Here is a 13353-nt window from a genome sequence, read left to right as displayed (position 1 = left end):
AGTTAAATTAATGATGTGCTGAGACTGAATGAATAAAGACAGCTTAGATCAGGGATGGACAAAATATGGCCTGCAATCAGGATGCAGCCCACCAGGCTATTTTATCCATCCCAAAGGCAGGTGCCCACAAATTAATTGTAGCTGGCCCAATTGTGGCTACCTGTCATGCTCCACATGGGGCTGATCCCCACCTATTTCAGCCAATGCTGCATGCTACATTCCCACTCTCATACACGGGAAGGCCATTTAACCTGTTGTAATTACAAAGGTTAAACAATTAATTGGTATTGCAACCCCCAGCCTGGTCCATATGGGGCTGCTCTGGCCCAGGACCAGCGGAGTGCTTCCAACCCCCCTCCATGCAACAGGGACTCAGCAGTTCCCTAGGGCTATGCCTCAAACCAAACTGGATGGGTCCTCTCTGGGCCTGGGCGTAGCCATAGGGCTGAATCACAGGCCTGGGGGTGCCATCACATGCCCCCTTACATCATCCTAGCTCCTGCCAGGTCCTACAGAAGCTGTAGGTCCAGCCTAGGTAGGGTTGTATACAAGCACCTCCAGTAGCACCTGCTACATGAACAGAAGGTACTGTATCTGACCAGGCATAGGGACAAGTGCTGCAGCCTGCAAATTGGCAGGTGGCGTGGAGTCTGCAACTATCTCAGGGCCCATGGAGCCTAGTTATAGGTACAAGTCCTCCCTCCCCTTCCTCTCTCCCACCTGCCCTGCTGCCTTCTGGTTCCTGCTGGGGCACTGCACAGCTTTCCTTCCCAACCCTACTAGACTACACCCTGGCCCATGCTAAATGATAGTGGGTAAGCTACAACCACTTATCACTGGGCTTACTGGCTAACTATTGTTTAACTGTTCACATCTTTACTATATCAGCATAAAAGATCCATAATTTTTGGAAGATTTTGGACCTATCCCTACTGTCAACTTGCTTACCAGGCTGATGCTATTCATTGTATTTTTTTATACTCATTGTGTCCACCTACTCAAACCATGTCACTCGAAGTGCTATCACAGTGCAATAACATCTTTGAGCAGCAGATACAAAACAGGGGGTATGCATGGTGCATATTAGGAGAGGTTTTTGAGATCCAACTACATCAGTATAATACTAAAGGACTCTGGATAGGTCCAGAGCATAGCTCCTGTCCTTGCTCACAATTTGTTCTTGTGAAGAACGAAGCTAATACCCAGAAACCATCTTGTGCATCTGGGTATATGAGGCTCTGCCAGCCACAAATCCCGGAAGTGTTCATCCTTTTGGTTGAGCTGACAGCCATTTAAAGATTCTTTAAATGTTTCAGGGGAACTAGAATGTTGATGTGAAATTTTCTGCTGGAGCCAATTCTCAAATTGGTGGGTATGTATGCAAAAAGCACTTGTGCATCCTGAATACTTTTGAATGAGAGACAGCAGAAACTGACAGTATCGGTGAATGATGTACACACATTGCTGCTATGTGGTGCTGAAGGAAAATCCATGTTTTAACTACCATCAAACAGTTGAATCCTTCAGTATGAACTCCTGCACTGGGTCTAGGCCACAGGAAACTGATTCTCACGAATCTTTTTTTCCATTTGAAAGGGCACCATGGATAGTGGTGGGGTGTGTTTTTGCTCCTAGGATTTCTTGAATTTATGAGAAGCCATACCCTTCTAGGGAACTTGTCTAACCCACAGCCAGGTCAAGAGCAACAACTTGAGGTCTGAATAAAATACCTAACCCCAATCTTGTGACAGGCATAAGTAGTCCAGGAGCTAACTGTATCTGTAACAAGATTTGGCAGTAAAAGTCTTTTAACTGTTGGCATCTAGGGGCATGCCAAAGCCAGGGGAGACCTGGCTATGCTCAGTCATGCTGGGGATTAGAAGAGTTCATGGGAAGAGACAGAGGTTTCTATTTTACTACAGAAAGAAAATACCTAGCAATTGTCTTCAGCCAGCGGTGGTCAACTTTTCCAGATGCATAGGTCAGAGGAGTGGCACATGGCTGGTCTGCAGGGTGAATCTGGTATGCATGATCAGCGTGGGGCCAGCCCCTTGATCTGAGCTGGGTCCACAAGCTGACCCTGCAGGCTGGGTACAGGGCCATGAGCAAGTTTGATCTGTACCCCAAATTTTTAGACCCATGGGAAGCCCCAGATGACTGGCTCTGAGCCAAATTCAGCCCATGGACTTCGAGCACAAATATCTTAAGCTCACACCTATAGAAGTTTGGTACCTCATTTCAGACAACCAGGATGCGGCCACTATTTCAGCACCATGGGGACATAATACGATACTTAATAATAGACTTTGTAGGGGGATGGGGGGGGATAGATTTGTGCTCGTCTTGGGTGAGGTCTGACAACCTTATTGCATTCAAGCCCTAATACTAGAAGTGTGAAGCTAGTCCTTATCCCTTTGGAATTCTTTTAGTAATGAAGTAAAGTTAGAGACAAACTAGCATATTAAAACAATAACAAGGCATGAAGATTTAACTAAAAAACAAGTGAGTTTATATGCTTTCAGTGACTACATAGTAGTCAAAACTAAATCAGAACAGCTTAACTTTCACTTATGAAATGTTCTTCAGAAAGTCCCTGACTTTTGTTAACATGCTTTATTCCAATCACCTGTCTATCCTGTAAGAGGAATCTGTTCTCTGATAGGTAAGCTTTCACTACAGTGGAATTTATCCCACTTCTTGAAGTTATTTGCACTGAGATGGAGTAAGTAATTTTTTTCTTGTAGTTCATGTTTAATAGGAGCACTGGCAATTCACGATGGCACTGGAAAGCTGAGAATTTAAGAGTCCGTACATGCTCTCATATCTAAGGTTTCAGTCATTCTTGAGAAAAAGTCCTAGAAGGTTTTAATAGCTGCCTGTTGATGGGGCTGATATGACAACTTCATCCAGAGAAGATGTCAAATTCTTTGGTAGGGCAACAGATACAAGCCCCTGCATCACCTCTCCTGCCTCAAGGAGCTTCTTCCAGGTCCTGGATCTTGATGCCAGTTGTAACTGTAACTGAAACCTACTCATCTCTCAATGCATGCAACAAAGGTCTGCTTTGGATTTTTATAACTCTGACTGGGTTAGGGGTACAGACAGCAAAAACGGTTGGTGTTAAGAAGAGTGTAGTTAAGGTGTAAGAAGGTTATTACCAGAATGAGAAAGCAGGAGATCTGTAGACACAGGACACATTTCTTTCTACACAGAACACTTGTTCAAGCTGACTGAGTAAAGTGCTGCTGTTTGCAATGTTGCCTGCTCAAATGTTGCTTGTAGGCCAAAGGTAAAAATTACTGGTCCAAGGTGCCACAGCTTTTGAATCACTTCGGCAAAACCTGTGTTATGTGCTTCAGCTATCATATGTTCCTGGATAGGTAAATTGAAAGCCACAAGCCACAGAACTAAAGGTCAGACATGTCTGGAGGGGGTCAGCCCAGGTTGTAGGGCATTTACAATGCAAGGTCCCAAAATCAAAAAGAGAAATAGTTCCTCACAAAGTAGTATCCTAGTGACCTGGGAAAAAAAGGGGGTGATGCCACCTCAGATCAGTAGTAGCCTAATATAGCAATTCAGTGAGCTGTGATAGTATGCAGAACTTACTGATGAGCCATTTAAAAAAAAAAGGGGGGGGGCTCTGAAATGCTGGTAAGTTTCAAGCCATCTAGGAGCCTATTTCAAGAGGGGGAAAATAAGTTTAACTTAAAACCAAAACTGTAGTCCTGAAATGCCTATACAGCTCTCCCTAACACTGGAGGCACCTCAGTTTTACATTAAAGATCCCTGGACATTTCCAAAGCACCTCAGTCTCTCCCCCGTTCTCACACTTCTGACCCCTGCATGGAAAAGTTCTGTCCTAGAGGAGAAGATAGCTCAAGTATATGACTTACAAAAAAAATTTACTCATATCAGCAGTTTATTAATGATTGAGATTTAAAAATAACCCCTACCCCAAACTGCTTACAATCTAAGGGTGAAACTGAAAGCACGCAAGTACAGTATTTTATTCAAAGAGCTAGTTGTCATAAGATAGAATGCAAAACTTCCCAAAGTGTGAAAGTTCCTATAAAGAAACTTCTCTAAGAATAATGCAAAAAATTTATTCAAGCGATAGCTTTTAATGCAGTTCACTATTTGTAACAGATCTGTTAAAGTATTAGTGTATCTTCAGGCCCTCTCAGCAACAGCTCTGTATAGGAAAATAGTTATCAAAGAGTAACAGGTACCATGTTCAGGATGTGTGTTATCTGGCCACTCTCAGTGCCATAGAACCAAATGAGTTTGCAATACACGAACCTCCTCAAAAGCTGCCTATTTTTTGCTACTGCTTTTCATGTGCAAAACTTTACAACTTATCAAACTAAAGCCAGATAATCCCCAAGTACTACCTAAATTCATTGCTTTTCCTGAACTTTCAGAGACTACCTGTCAGCCACTTAAAAAGAACAGAGCAATTATTTGATATGCTGCTTTTTTTGTAGTTTCGAGTTTACTGTAGCTGCTTGTGGCCTTATGTTGCTCATTTTGTAGAAATAAATAAGATGCTGGGAAGTATATGAAATACTGCCAACTTAAATCAACTCTTGTTGACTTTTCAAGGCTTATGTTTCATCTTTCAGTAAGAAATATTTGGGTTCTAAATATTGTTACAACTTTCGAAAGCTTCTAACTGAGATAATTTCTGAACATAGTGTACTGTGGCTATGATTCTAAGTACAATATGTTCTGAAGCGTTCCCAGTTTGAAGCTTTCAAAGTTGCTGAATCACTTTTTACCTCTACAATTTTTTTGCTTTCTAAGCCAACAGTCTTCAAATTACCCAGTAGCTAGAACCAAGCTCCAGAGACTGAATGACAGATGCAACATGCAATCAGTATAGGGAACATAGGAATTAACACTCAACTTTGAGACGCTTCATTGCCTAGTGGAATATATAACCCAATGGTTTGCCATATACAATTCCTCAACAGTTAAGCTCCTAAAAAAGATTCTGAGAAGCCATCCTGCAGAGGGTGTAACATTTCCTACTGGCTGGCTTAAACAACTGAAGAGAAGGGATGGGGCTTAACCAGACGTCTATAAGACAGTTGGGCACTTAATTCTGGGTCAGAGAAACCTTTGTGCATTCCAAATTCAGTTGGGAACCTTTTCCTGGAGTTAGGTGCTTAAGACAGACTGCAATTTTTTTTCTCCAACCAAGCAAGCCAGAAGGACATGTCACTACTTTCTTAAAGCAGACACTATATTACATCCTAGCAGAAATTGTCAGCTTCTAAGTTTTTTGGTATTCTGGGGTGTCTCTTAACTTTTCCTGTTACAGCAAAGCTGTGACACATCACATAAAATAACAAAATGATCCTTGGCATAGGGACAGTAAGCAGGATCTCCCTTTCTAGGTAAATGCCTTGGACATGAGGCTGCAGTGATTCCCTTGGCCCCAGTATAAATTTATATGAAGTGGAACATCTTCAGGATAGACTAAAAGACCTACCCTGAATCCTGAACAACCTGCTGGTTAAGATTGTTTTAGGAATGACCGCCCATGTAGAAATCACTTATAAGCTTCAAAACAGACTGCAGTCAGGATTCAAAATTAGTCTCTCTCCATCCCAGAAGACTGATTTTTAACTCGTGAGCTGAGAATGAACTGTAAGACTGTGTGGGATTAGAACCGCTCTGCCCACATGCACCAGACTGGTCTTGTAAGACAGTGAAGCCTGCCAAGGTTCATGAGCCCTAGGCAGCAAGCCAGCAGATCAGAATCAGTGGTTGTGCACAGGCCAAGCAGCAGAAACATAGGTGCAAAAAGTATATGAGATCTAACAGGCGGAGTGCACTTGGCTGTATATCAGCAGAGTAACAAGACTTGTCCTGTTTTGTGAGGAATATACATATATACAGATGCTTGTGCAGCTTGTTTTCTGTCTCATCACAACATACATAACAAAAAGTGTTTGAAGGCTCTCAGATGAGTCAACATGGTAGTCCTCTAGGACATAATTAATGGTTAATCAGTTGAATATGCAAAGTTTTTAACTAACATGCCCTATGAGGCCTTTTCACCCTCAAGCTACTGTATGACCATTCAGGAACTGTGATCCATGGTCTAGGGAATTCCAAGGCCACAATCTAGCAACCTGAAAAATAGCTCACAGACTTCAGCTAGACTAAGCATTTGAACTAAGGCGTATGTAAATACTTTGAACTGGGCCTACACACATCCCCTTTCTACAAGCATTTTGTCAATTCTTTCCCACTTTTGTACCACAGGGAACAGGAACAGCAGCAGGCTGTCAAAGGGCAGTCTAATTCTTCTTTGTCCTGAAAAGGGAAACTTCAATTTTTGGAGACACTTGATACATTTAATATTAACAGATTTAACTTTAATCAGGTAAGTGTACCCACATAAGCTTTGAACATCACATAATGGCACTTTACTGTAAGACATGCAGACGCTATGCAGTTCTTGCCAAATTGCAGATGTAATGAAAGAGCAAAAGAAACAAGATCATCAGATTTGCTATTAGGGCAGCAGGAAAAATGCCCAGGAAAAATGCATTTGGTTACACTGAAAATAGGTATGGCTAGTGCTAAAGAATGAAAATTTCCTTGCCCGATGTCAGGTGATTTTATGCTACTTCTCAGCTTGGTAATAGAAATACAATGAAACCGGTCTAAGACTGAGCCTGTAAAAGGCAAAAACCTACTGAATATGAAAAACTAGAGTCCTGGCATGTCTGGGGACTGTTTCCAGCTTAAAGACTAGTGTGAAAATAGAAGGAAAATCTAGGGCCCATTTCAGTTACCTCCTGGAAAATACCAATTCTTACCTTTCACTCACTTTTAACTATAGAAACATCCTATATATCCAAGTAACTACTTATTTGTGTGTGCATAGTGTGAGGGCAGAGCAGAAGGACATGACAGTAGATAGCACTGAGCAAAGCAGCAGGGTTGGAAGGCTCCCTGCTTTAAGATGAAAAAAGTGTTTAAGCTGGAACCCTTTCCCAGTCCTTTGAGATTTTAGTCTTAGCCTGGCTTCATAATACTTTCTTCACACTCAGAGTTTTGAACTACTTGCGCTTAAGGTAAGAACATAATTGCCATTTACTAGGTCAGAACAGAAGTCCATCTTGCCCACTACCATACGTCACAGTCTCTGCTCATGTCTCCGGGTACAGTTTCACTGGTCGGTGTCCAAAGGCTCCCTCAACTCCTTCAGGGGCAGTGCGGATGGGCCAGTGTGCTCTGTGTCCCCTTCCAAATCCCTTTTTATTAACCTGTGACCACACTCCTGTTCCCATTTTCTTTTCTAGTGTCCCAAGTAATTAGTTGATGTGGCCTCACTTATTAAGGGAGGCTCACAGTTCTTGTGATGGGCCACAGCCCATGAGCTTTTGGCATAGATAGGCCAGTCACAGTGGCAGACTGGATGCTAGAAGAGACTATAAACTGGGTATGACCAGGGTTTCCTTCTCCCTCCCCACCAACCCCAACTGCTCCTTTCCCACTTTTAGCCTCCAGCATTTAAATTCTAGGAAGTTCTGATTTCAGAGGCTGTATCCCTAGCTCCCATGGTCAATAGCTAGTCATACATCTGCTTCCCCACCCTAAAAAAACCAGTTGACTAACTTTTCGAATCTAATTTAAAACATCAGCCTCCACAGCACCGAGACAATGAGTTTCACACTTTAAATTACATGTTGTATGAAAGACCTTCCTTTTGTTAGTTTTAAACTTGCTACTTACTAGTTTCATTTTATAACCCATAGTTCTTATGTTGTGAGAGACAGTAAATAAGTTCCTATTTACTTTCTCTTCAACATTGCTTACTACTTTTGTAGCAAGTTAATTTAGTTATGAGGTGCTTCAATGATCCAAATTTTTTCTTTAAATTACTCTTTACAGTTCTCTAGCTATTAAGAGCACATTGCTAAAGTTTCTCAATACAGCAGGTAAAACAAATAGCTTATCAGCTGTATATAAGAAATACTAGTTATGCAATTCTGAAATTAGTACAGGAGTGTTACCTTCATAAAGGGCCCCATTTTGCTCTTGTTCTACTGCTTTCAGAAACAGTTCTTTTGCCTGTAAAATAAATTAACACAAAATCAGTGATTTATTACAAGCACCCAGCACTTGCCAGAATTATCAGCCAACATGGCAAGTGTACATAGAATGAAGACTGCCATAACATGACTGCATATAACTAATGTGGAGGGACATTCAGATTCTATTAGCTATAGCTGAATTTCCCAGCCAGCCCAGAGCGAGTCTAATTCTGATTTTATACTCGTTCCAAAATAATTTGATTTAATTTGATTAGGGGATTAAACCCTTCCTATTACAGAATCAACTAAAACAATGGCTGAGTTATAGTACTTTAACATAAGCCTTTTATCATGGGCTTAGACATTTCTTTGAGATTTTGAAATCTGGCAGCTTAACATCTTTTAACTTGTATCTGAATTAAAGCTATACTCTGCAATAATCTAACTTTCTAAAGCAGTTGTTCTCCACCTCTTTAGGCTCAGGGTTCCCCTCAAAAAAAGGCCAGCTCTTTGCTACCTCTTTTTTTTACTACAGAAAAAATAAGAGAACAATTCTTCTGTTACAAGTAACTCAGAAAGACCACAAGCTGTCAATGTTTGACACTAAGGGTTCCTATTCAGTTAACATTGAGTAAAAGTCTTAAAAGGATCTTGTGGCACAATGGTTGAGAATCACTGTTCTAAAGCTTCGTGGGTTTTCAAAAACTAATGGAAAACATTCCCATTTTACCAAAGCTGGGGACAGGAGTGGGTAAGGGGTGGAGGGATGAAGATGAGGCTATGATAAAATATACCATTTGCTTATTTGCAGTGACATTTTGATTCTCAAGTAATTCAATAGTGTTCTAAAAATACTTGGCAGGTCTGGGTGTAGAGCAAGGCACCTGTGATAGCTGTGGTTAATAAGAGGGGAAGACAGCCTGTCGTAGATACAAGTTAAAGTCCAGTTGCCTAGAGAAGATTGTCACTTTGCAGGGTCTGTGCTACAGCTTGCCTGCCATATTAAAGAAACACGAGACCAACAAAAAAAAAAATATAGGTGCTGAAACATCAAGAATATCACAGGGACCATACTACTGCAAGTTCTTTGCAAACTGTCGCAAAAGGCTGGAGCAAGAAAGGAAATATGTAAGGAACTCAGGAGACAAGTGAAGAAGTGGACATTTTTTTTTTCTGCTGCCCTGCCTCCCCCACCTTACTCCCCTTTTAAGAATGGGAGAGAATATGCTCTAAATAGCTGCTTTACTAGAACATATTAGCGATCGACTTCACTCAAGCTCTTTGGCTGTTTCATATCTACTTGTACACATTTTTATATAAAAATGCAACTGATGATGGTCTGGAGTTTTTGTTTTAAGGTACATTTGGTGCAGGAGGCAAAAACCAATCATGAATCAGAAAAGATAGTATGTGCTCAGGGGTCTATAGCAAAAAGTATGAGAAAAGAGTGAAGAATCTTGCTCCATGGTTTAAAGGTTACTGGTTTAACCAGCATCAGACTGTTACAGACACTGCCAAAAACTAAACCGGCTGCCTATTAACAAAAGGAGTGATATTTTTCCTACCTTCTCCTCTTTTGCTAGTTCCTGCTTTCCTTTGGTATCTATAGTCTTTCCTCCAGGCCCTCGTATTGATGCCCTGCATGGCGGAGTGTCTGATCCATTAGAACTCACTCCTGGAGTAAGTTCGAACATCCACTGAGCTCGGAACATTTGGAGCTCTGCCTAAAAAAAAGAGGAAAGTTACAAGTCATAGATGGATTTTCCACTCGTTTATGGGTATTCCTCCCCTTGTTCACATGGAAAGTATTATGATACAACAGACTGTAACCTGAGGAATTCGCCATTACTGAAATTCTTTCAAACACATGCTGAACATACACTTTAACCTTAACTCCAAACATGTTTTTGGTCTAAAAAAATGCAGAAATATAACCCTTCAAAAAACAAATCAGAACACAATATGCTTTACTTACAGAATGGCTAAAATTGTAATACCAGCTTTATACCATTGAAGACAGTTATTCTTCACTTATCCACTATAGTTCAGTATTAATTAATAACCAGGATTACTTAATCAGTATTACTTATTAAAACAAGCTTGTCTGAAGAAACAATTTCCAGGGTGACTGCACAGGTAACAAACAGGTCTGGATTTGGCCCTATAATTAACGATTTGGTGATACTCAAGCACGAATAAGACCCAAAATGCGTTGGTGCACGTGGCCCTGAGGTGCTAACAGATGTGAAATGTCAATAAAGTAGAGATAACTAGATACGACCGAGGAGTACACTTGCTGATGTCATGGTGAAGCTGTACTTTTAGCAAAAATTGTAGTGTGAAACACACCTGAAGATTGGCTTCACCAGGCCTTTCATTGGCATCAGTTCTTACCAGATCAGAGTGACAATCTTCTTCAGCTTCTGCCTAGTAGAGAACAGTAAGACATGAATATACAGCCTGTATATGCATCTCTAACACTTGCATAGCACCAGCTTCACAGAATCTCACTTAAAAAAAAATTAGATACATTTCCCTCCCCATCCACACGTTCCTGTTGATATGTACAAGCAATTCAACTGTGTCAGGCTTGTTATTAAACTGTTAATGAAAAGAAAGCTTTTGCATTTGACTTCAATGTCAGGACTACTTAGCTGTCATACAGTTACCATGCAAAAGATATTTAACTCCACAAAAAATCAGATTGCTTGCAAACTTCATACCTCATGAAAATTAGTCATAACTTTCTAGAGGAAACTGACTGCATATTTGGTTTGTCTTCACTCATTTAAAAAGTTCAATGCAGCAGTCCTGCTTATAAAGGTGATTTACAACTAAGTTGCAAAGGAACACTTGGTGCATTTTACTATACAAATCCACCAAGTGCTCCTTTGCAACTTAGTTGTAAATCACCTATATATGTATGCAGCTAAAACAGTGCCTGAACAACTGGCTCAGCATCCAATGGCAAAATGCTTAGCAGCATCACCCTGAAATGTAAAAAATGCCACTTAATTCTCTTCTACTTACTGTTTTAAATTTTCAGTGCAAAGAAAACACTCCATACAGTGCATTGGTCTGCATTGTGAAAGTTTACATCCCAAACAGAAGAGCCAGAATCAAAAGCTTTGGTTGCTAGTTTGAAAAGTAAATTGACCATCTTTCATTGAGGCCAGCAATCTGAAATATCCCCTTCTCCCCATTTTTCAAGAGTTTATCTGAAGAATCCCTCCAATTCTGGATAAAAATCCTAATCTGATTTCAAACATGATGTAATTGAAATATTCCAATATACAATTAATATTGGCATATTTCCTATAGTTTTAGTGTGTCACACTAATTGAGAAGCATTTTAAGACACTGCAGGCAAGCAGCGTTCACTAAAGGAATTCTGCTAATAATTAAGACCTGAATCCATCTTGCATTTTTTGTAGTCACTAGGCATCATAAATTGCTGCAGAGATGTAAGTGGTATTGTGATGTTACAACTATGAAATCAAACTGGAAGAGGGAAAGATTCACTCCGAAGTTATAAGCAGGGATCCTGGTTTTCGCCAATTAAAATAAACAAAAATTCTCTGACAAAACCCCCAAAGTCTGTTATTACAATCAAAAGCCCCCCACAGCCCTGATGGTACCCCTCACTCACCCCAAAGCACTCCCAGCCCTGCTGGTGTCCCTCACTTGCCCCCACAACAGCTGCCCGCTCCCCATTTGTGCCTTTTGCCCCCTCCTTCCCTCCCACAGTCCCTGCCCCCCAGCCCTGCCAGAGCAGGTCCTCAGCTGCCAGGAAGCCAAGTCTGCAGCTCGCTGCCCCCAACAGCAGGCAGCTGCAGCAGAAGCAGCATAGAGCAGGCTCCTCCACTGCTGCCACCTGCTCGGACGGGGGTGGGGCCAGCTTCTGGCTCCTCCCAGCCCTGCTCATGCCCCCAGCCATGACCTACAGCCTCTCCAGTCCTGCCAGAAGGGTCCCAGGCTCCCAACAAGCCCCATGTACACAGGCTCCAGGAACCAAGAGTAAGGCTGAGCTGAGCCCAGGTGAGCCTTAGCTGACTGAGGGCCTCAGGCCCCGCCCTTCCCCATACTCCTCCCCCCGCTGGCAAGGCCAGGCTTCCTGCCCTGTTTGCAAACAGCCCTTGCAGGGGCTCAACCAGCCTGCAGAGCTCTTTGCAAAAGTGGGGAATCCATGGGTTTCTCTGCTAAAAAGGAGAAATCTGTGTTTTCTCTGATGAAAAGGGGAAATCCACGGTTTTCTCTGTTTTTCCATGGGAAACAGAAAACCCGGTTCCCTGGTTATAGAGGTAGTATTCTGATGGACAACACTGCTGAACAATATCAAAGCATGGCCCAAAATTCTGGTGATCACAGTTCAGATACCTCAAATAACAAAAAGACCACTACCAAAAAACCAATGACATGTGCACAAAATAAAGCAGGCAGAGAAAACAGTCCCATCAAAGGAAACATAGCTATTTGTTCTGGCAATATCATGGCTTCTTAAAATAAAACTTCTCTAGCTTACTGTGTTCAGTCTCTCTCCAATTGAAGGGAGGAGAAATGGTCACATACTTGAAACTGAAAACTTAAAGAGCTATTACTAATGAAAACAGGAATCCCCACACTGTATTATTTAACAAGATTTACAAATATTTTTAAATCTTTACTAAGTTTCAGAAACTAACCATGTAACTTGTGTCCTTTTAAAAGGAAAAACAAAAAAACCCAAAACTACACACAACTATTCAAGTAAAACAGAAATAGGTAAGTCTATGCCAACCAAGAACAGGTTTTATTTTGTTTAGCACAGCGTAGAAAGTGTGTACCAACATGCAGATCTCTGTAGTGTGGCTTTTGGAAATGCTAACTATTAAGCTTAAGCGCAAGGGTCTTTAATAAACCAAAGAATACACAATGAATGAGACAGAGTGCAACCTCCACATCAAACAAACTGTTTTTACTAAAAATGCTTGAGACTTAAGGACCTTTTAAAAAAAATTAAATCTAGCTGGATTTTTTTTTTTAAAAACCCTGTAATTAATGCTTATAAACAGAGCACAAAAAACAAAGGCTAATATTGGGGAATTAATCATAAGATATATATTGCAAACAATGACTGAACAAAATGAAACATGAAATTTTAGTTTTACCAACAGTTGCAGCTATTGCAAATTAAGACCCTAAAGCCACAGTTTGAAAGTTAGGTTTACATTAGGATGGAAAATCTGGTTCAGTGAAAGGCATAATCCTGAAACCTGGGGGGGGAGGCGGGGGGGGAAGAGGGGAGACACAACAACAGATG

The 13353-nt window shown here is 41.2% G+C and overlaps 1 protein-coding gene across 5 annotated transcripts in view; it reads right to left on the bottom strand.

Annotated features, from left to right (window-relative positions):
* FBXO9 (F-box protein 9) overlaps positions 1–13353 on the bottom strand; it is a 37284-nt gene that overhangs the window by 21032 nt on the left and 2899 nt on the right. For 2 of the 5 annotated variants that reach the window (XM_090033754.1, XM_090033718.1), the window contains 3 exons: positions 10404–10477; positions 9620–9778; positions 8034–8091 (listed from right to left, as the gene is read on the bottom strand). In XM_090033754.1, the coding sequence (XP_089889880.1) occupies positions 8034–8091; positions 9620–9766 (205 nt within the window). In that variant the 5' untranslated portion in view covers positions 9767–9778; positions 10404–10477. Of the gene's footprint in view, positions 1–8033; positions 8092–9619; positions 9779–10403; positions 10482–13353 lie in introns of those variants that run through there. The other 3 variants (XM_090033727.1, XM_090033735.1, XM_090033745.1) reach the window with 3 other exon arrangements.

This window comes from Crocodylus siamensis, chromosome 1 (genome assembly GCF_052110815.1).
Source record: "Crocodylus siamensis isolate JL-2025a chromosome 1, ASM5211081v1, whole genome shotgun sequence".
In the NCBI taxonomy this organism is placed as follows: Eukaryota; Metazoa; Chordata; order Crocodylia; family Crocodylidae; genus Crocodylus; species Crocodylus siamensis.
The sequence above is the reverse complement of the archived record's forward strand: the minus strand, read 5'-3'. Positions and strand labels throughout refer to the sequence as shown.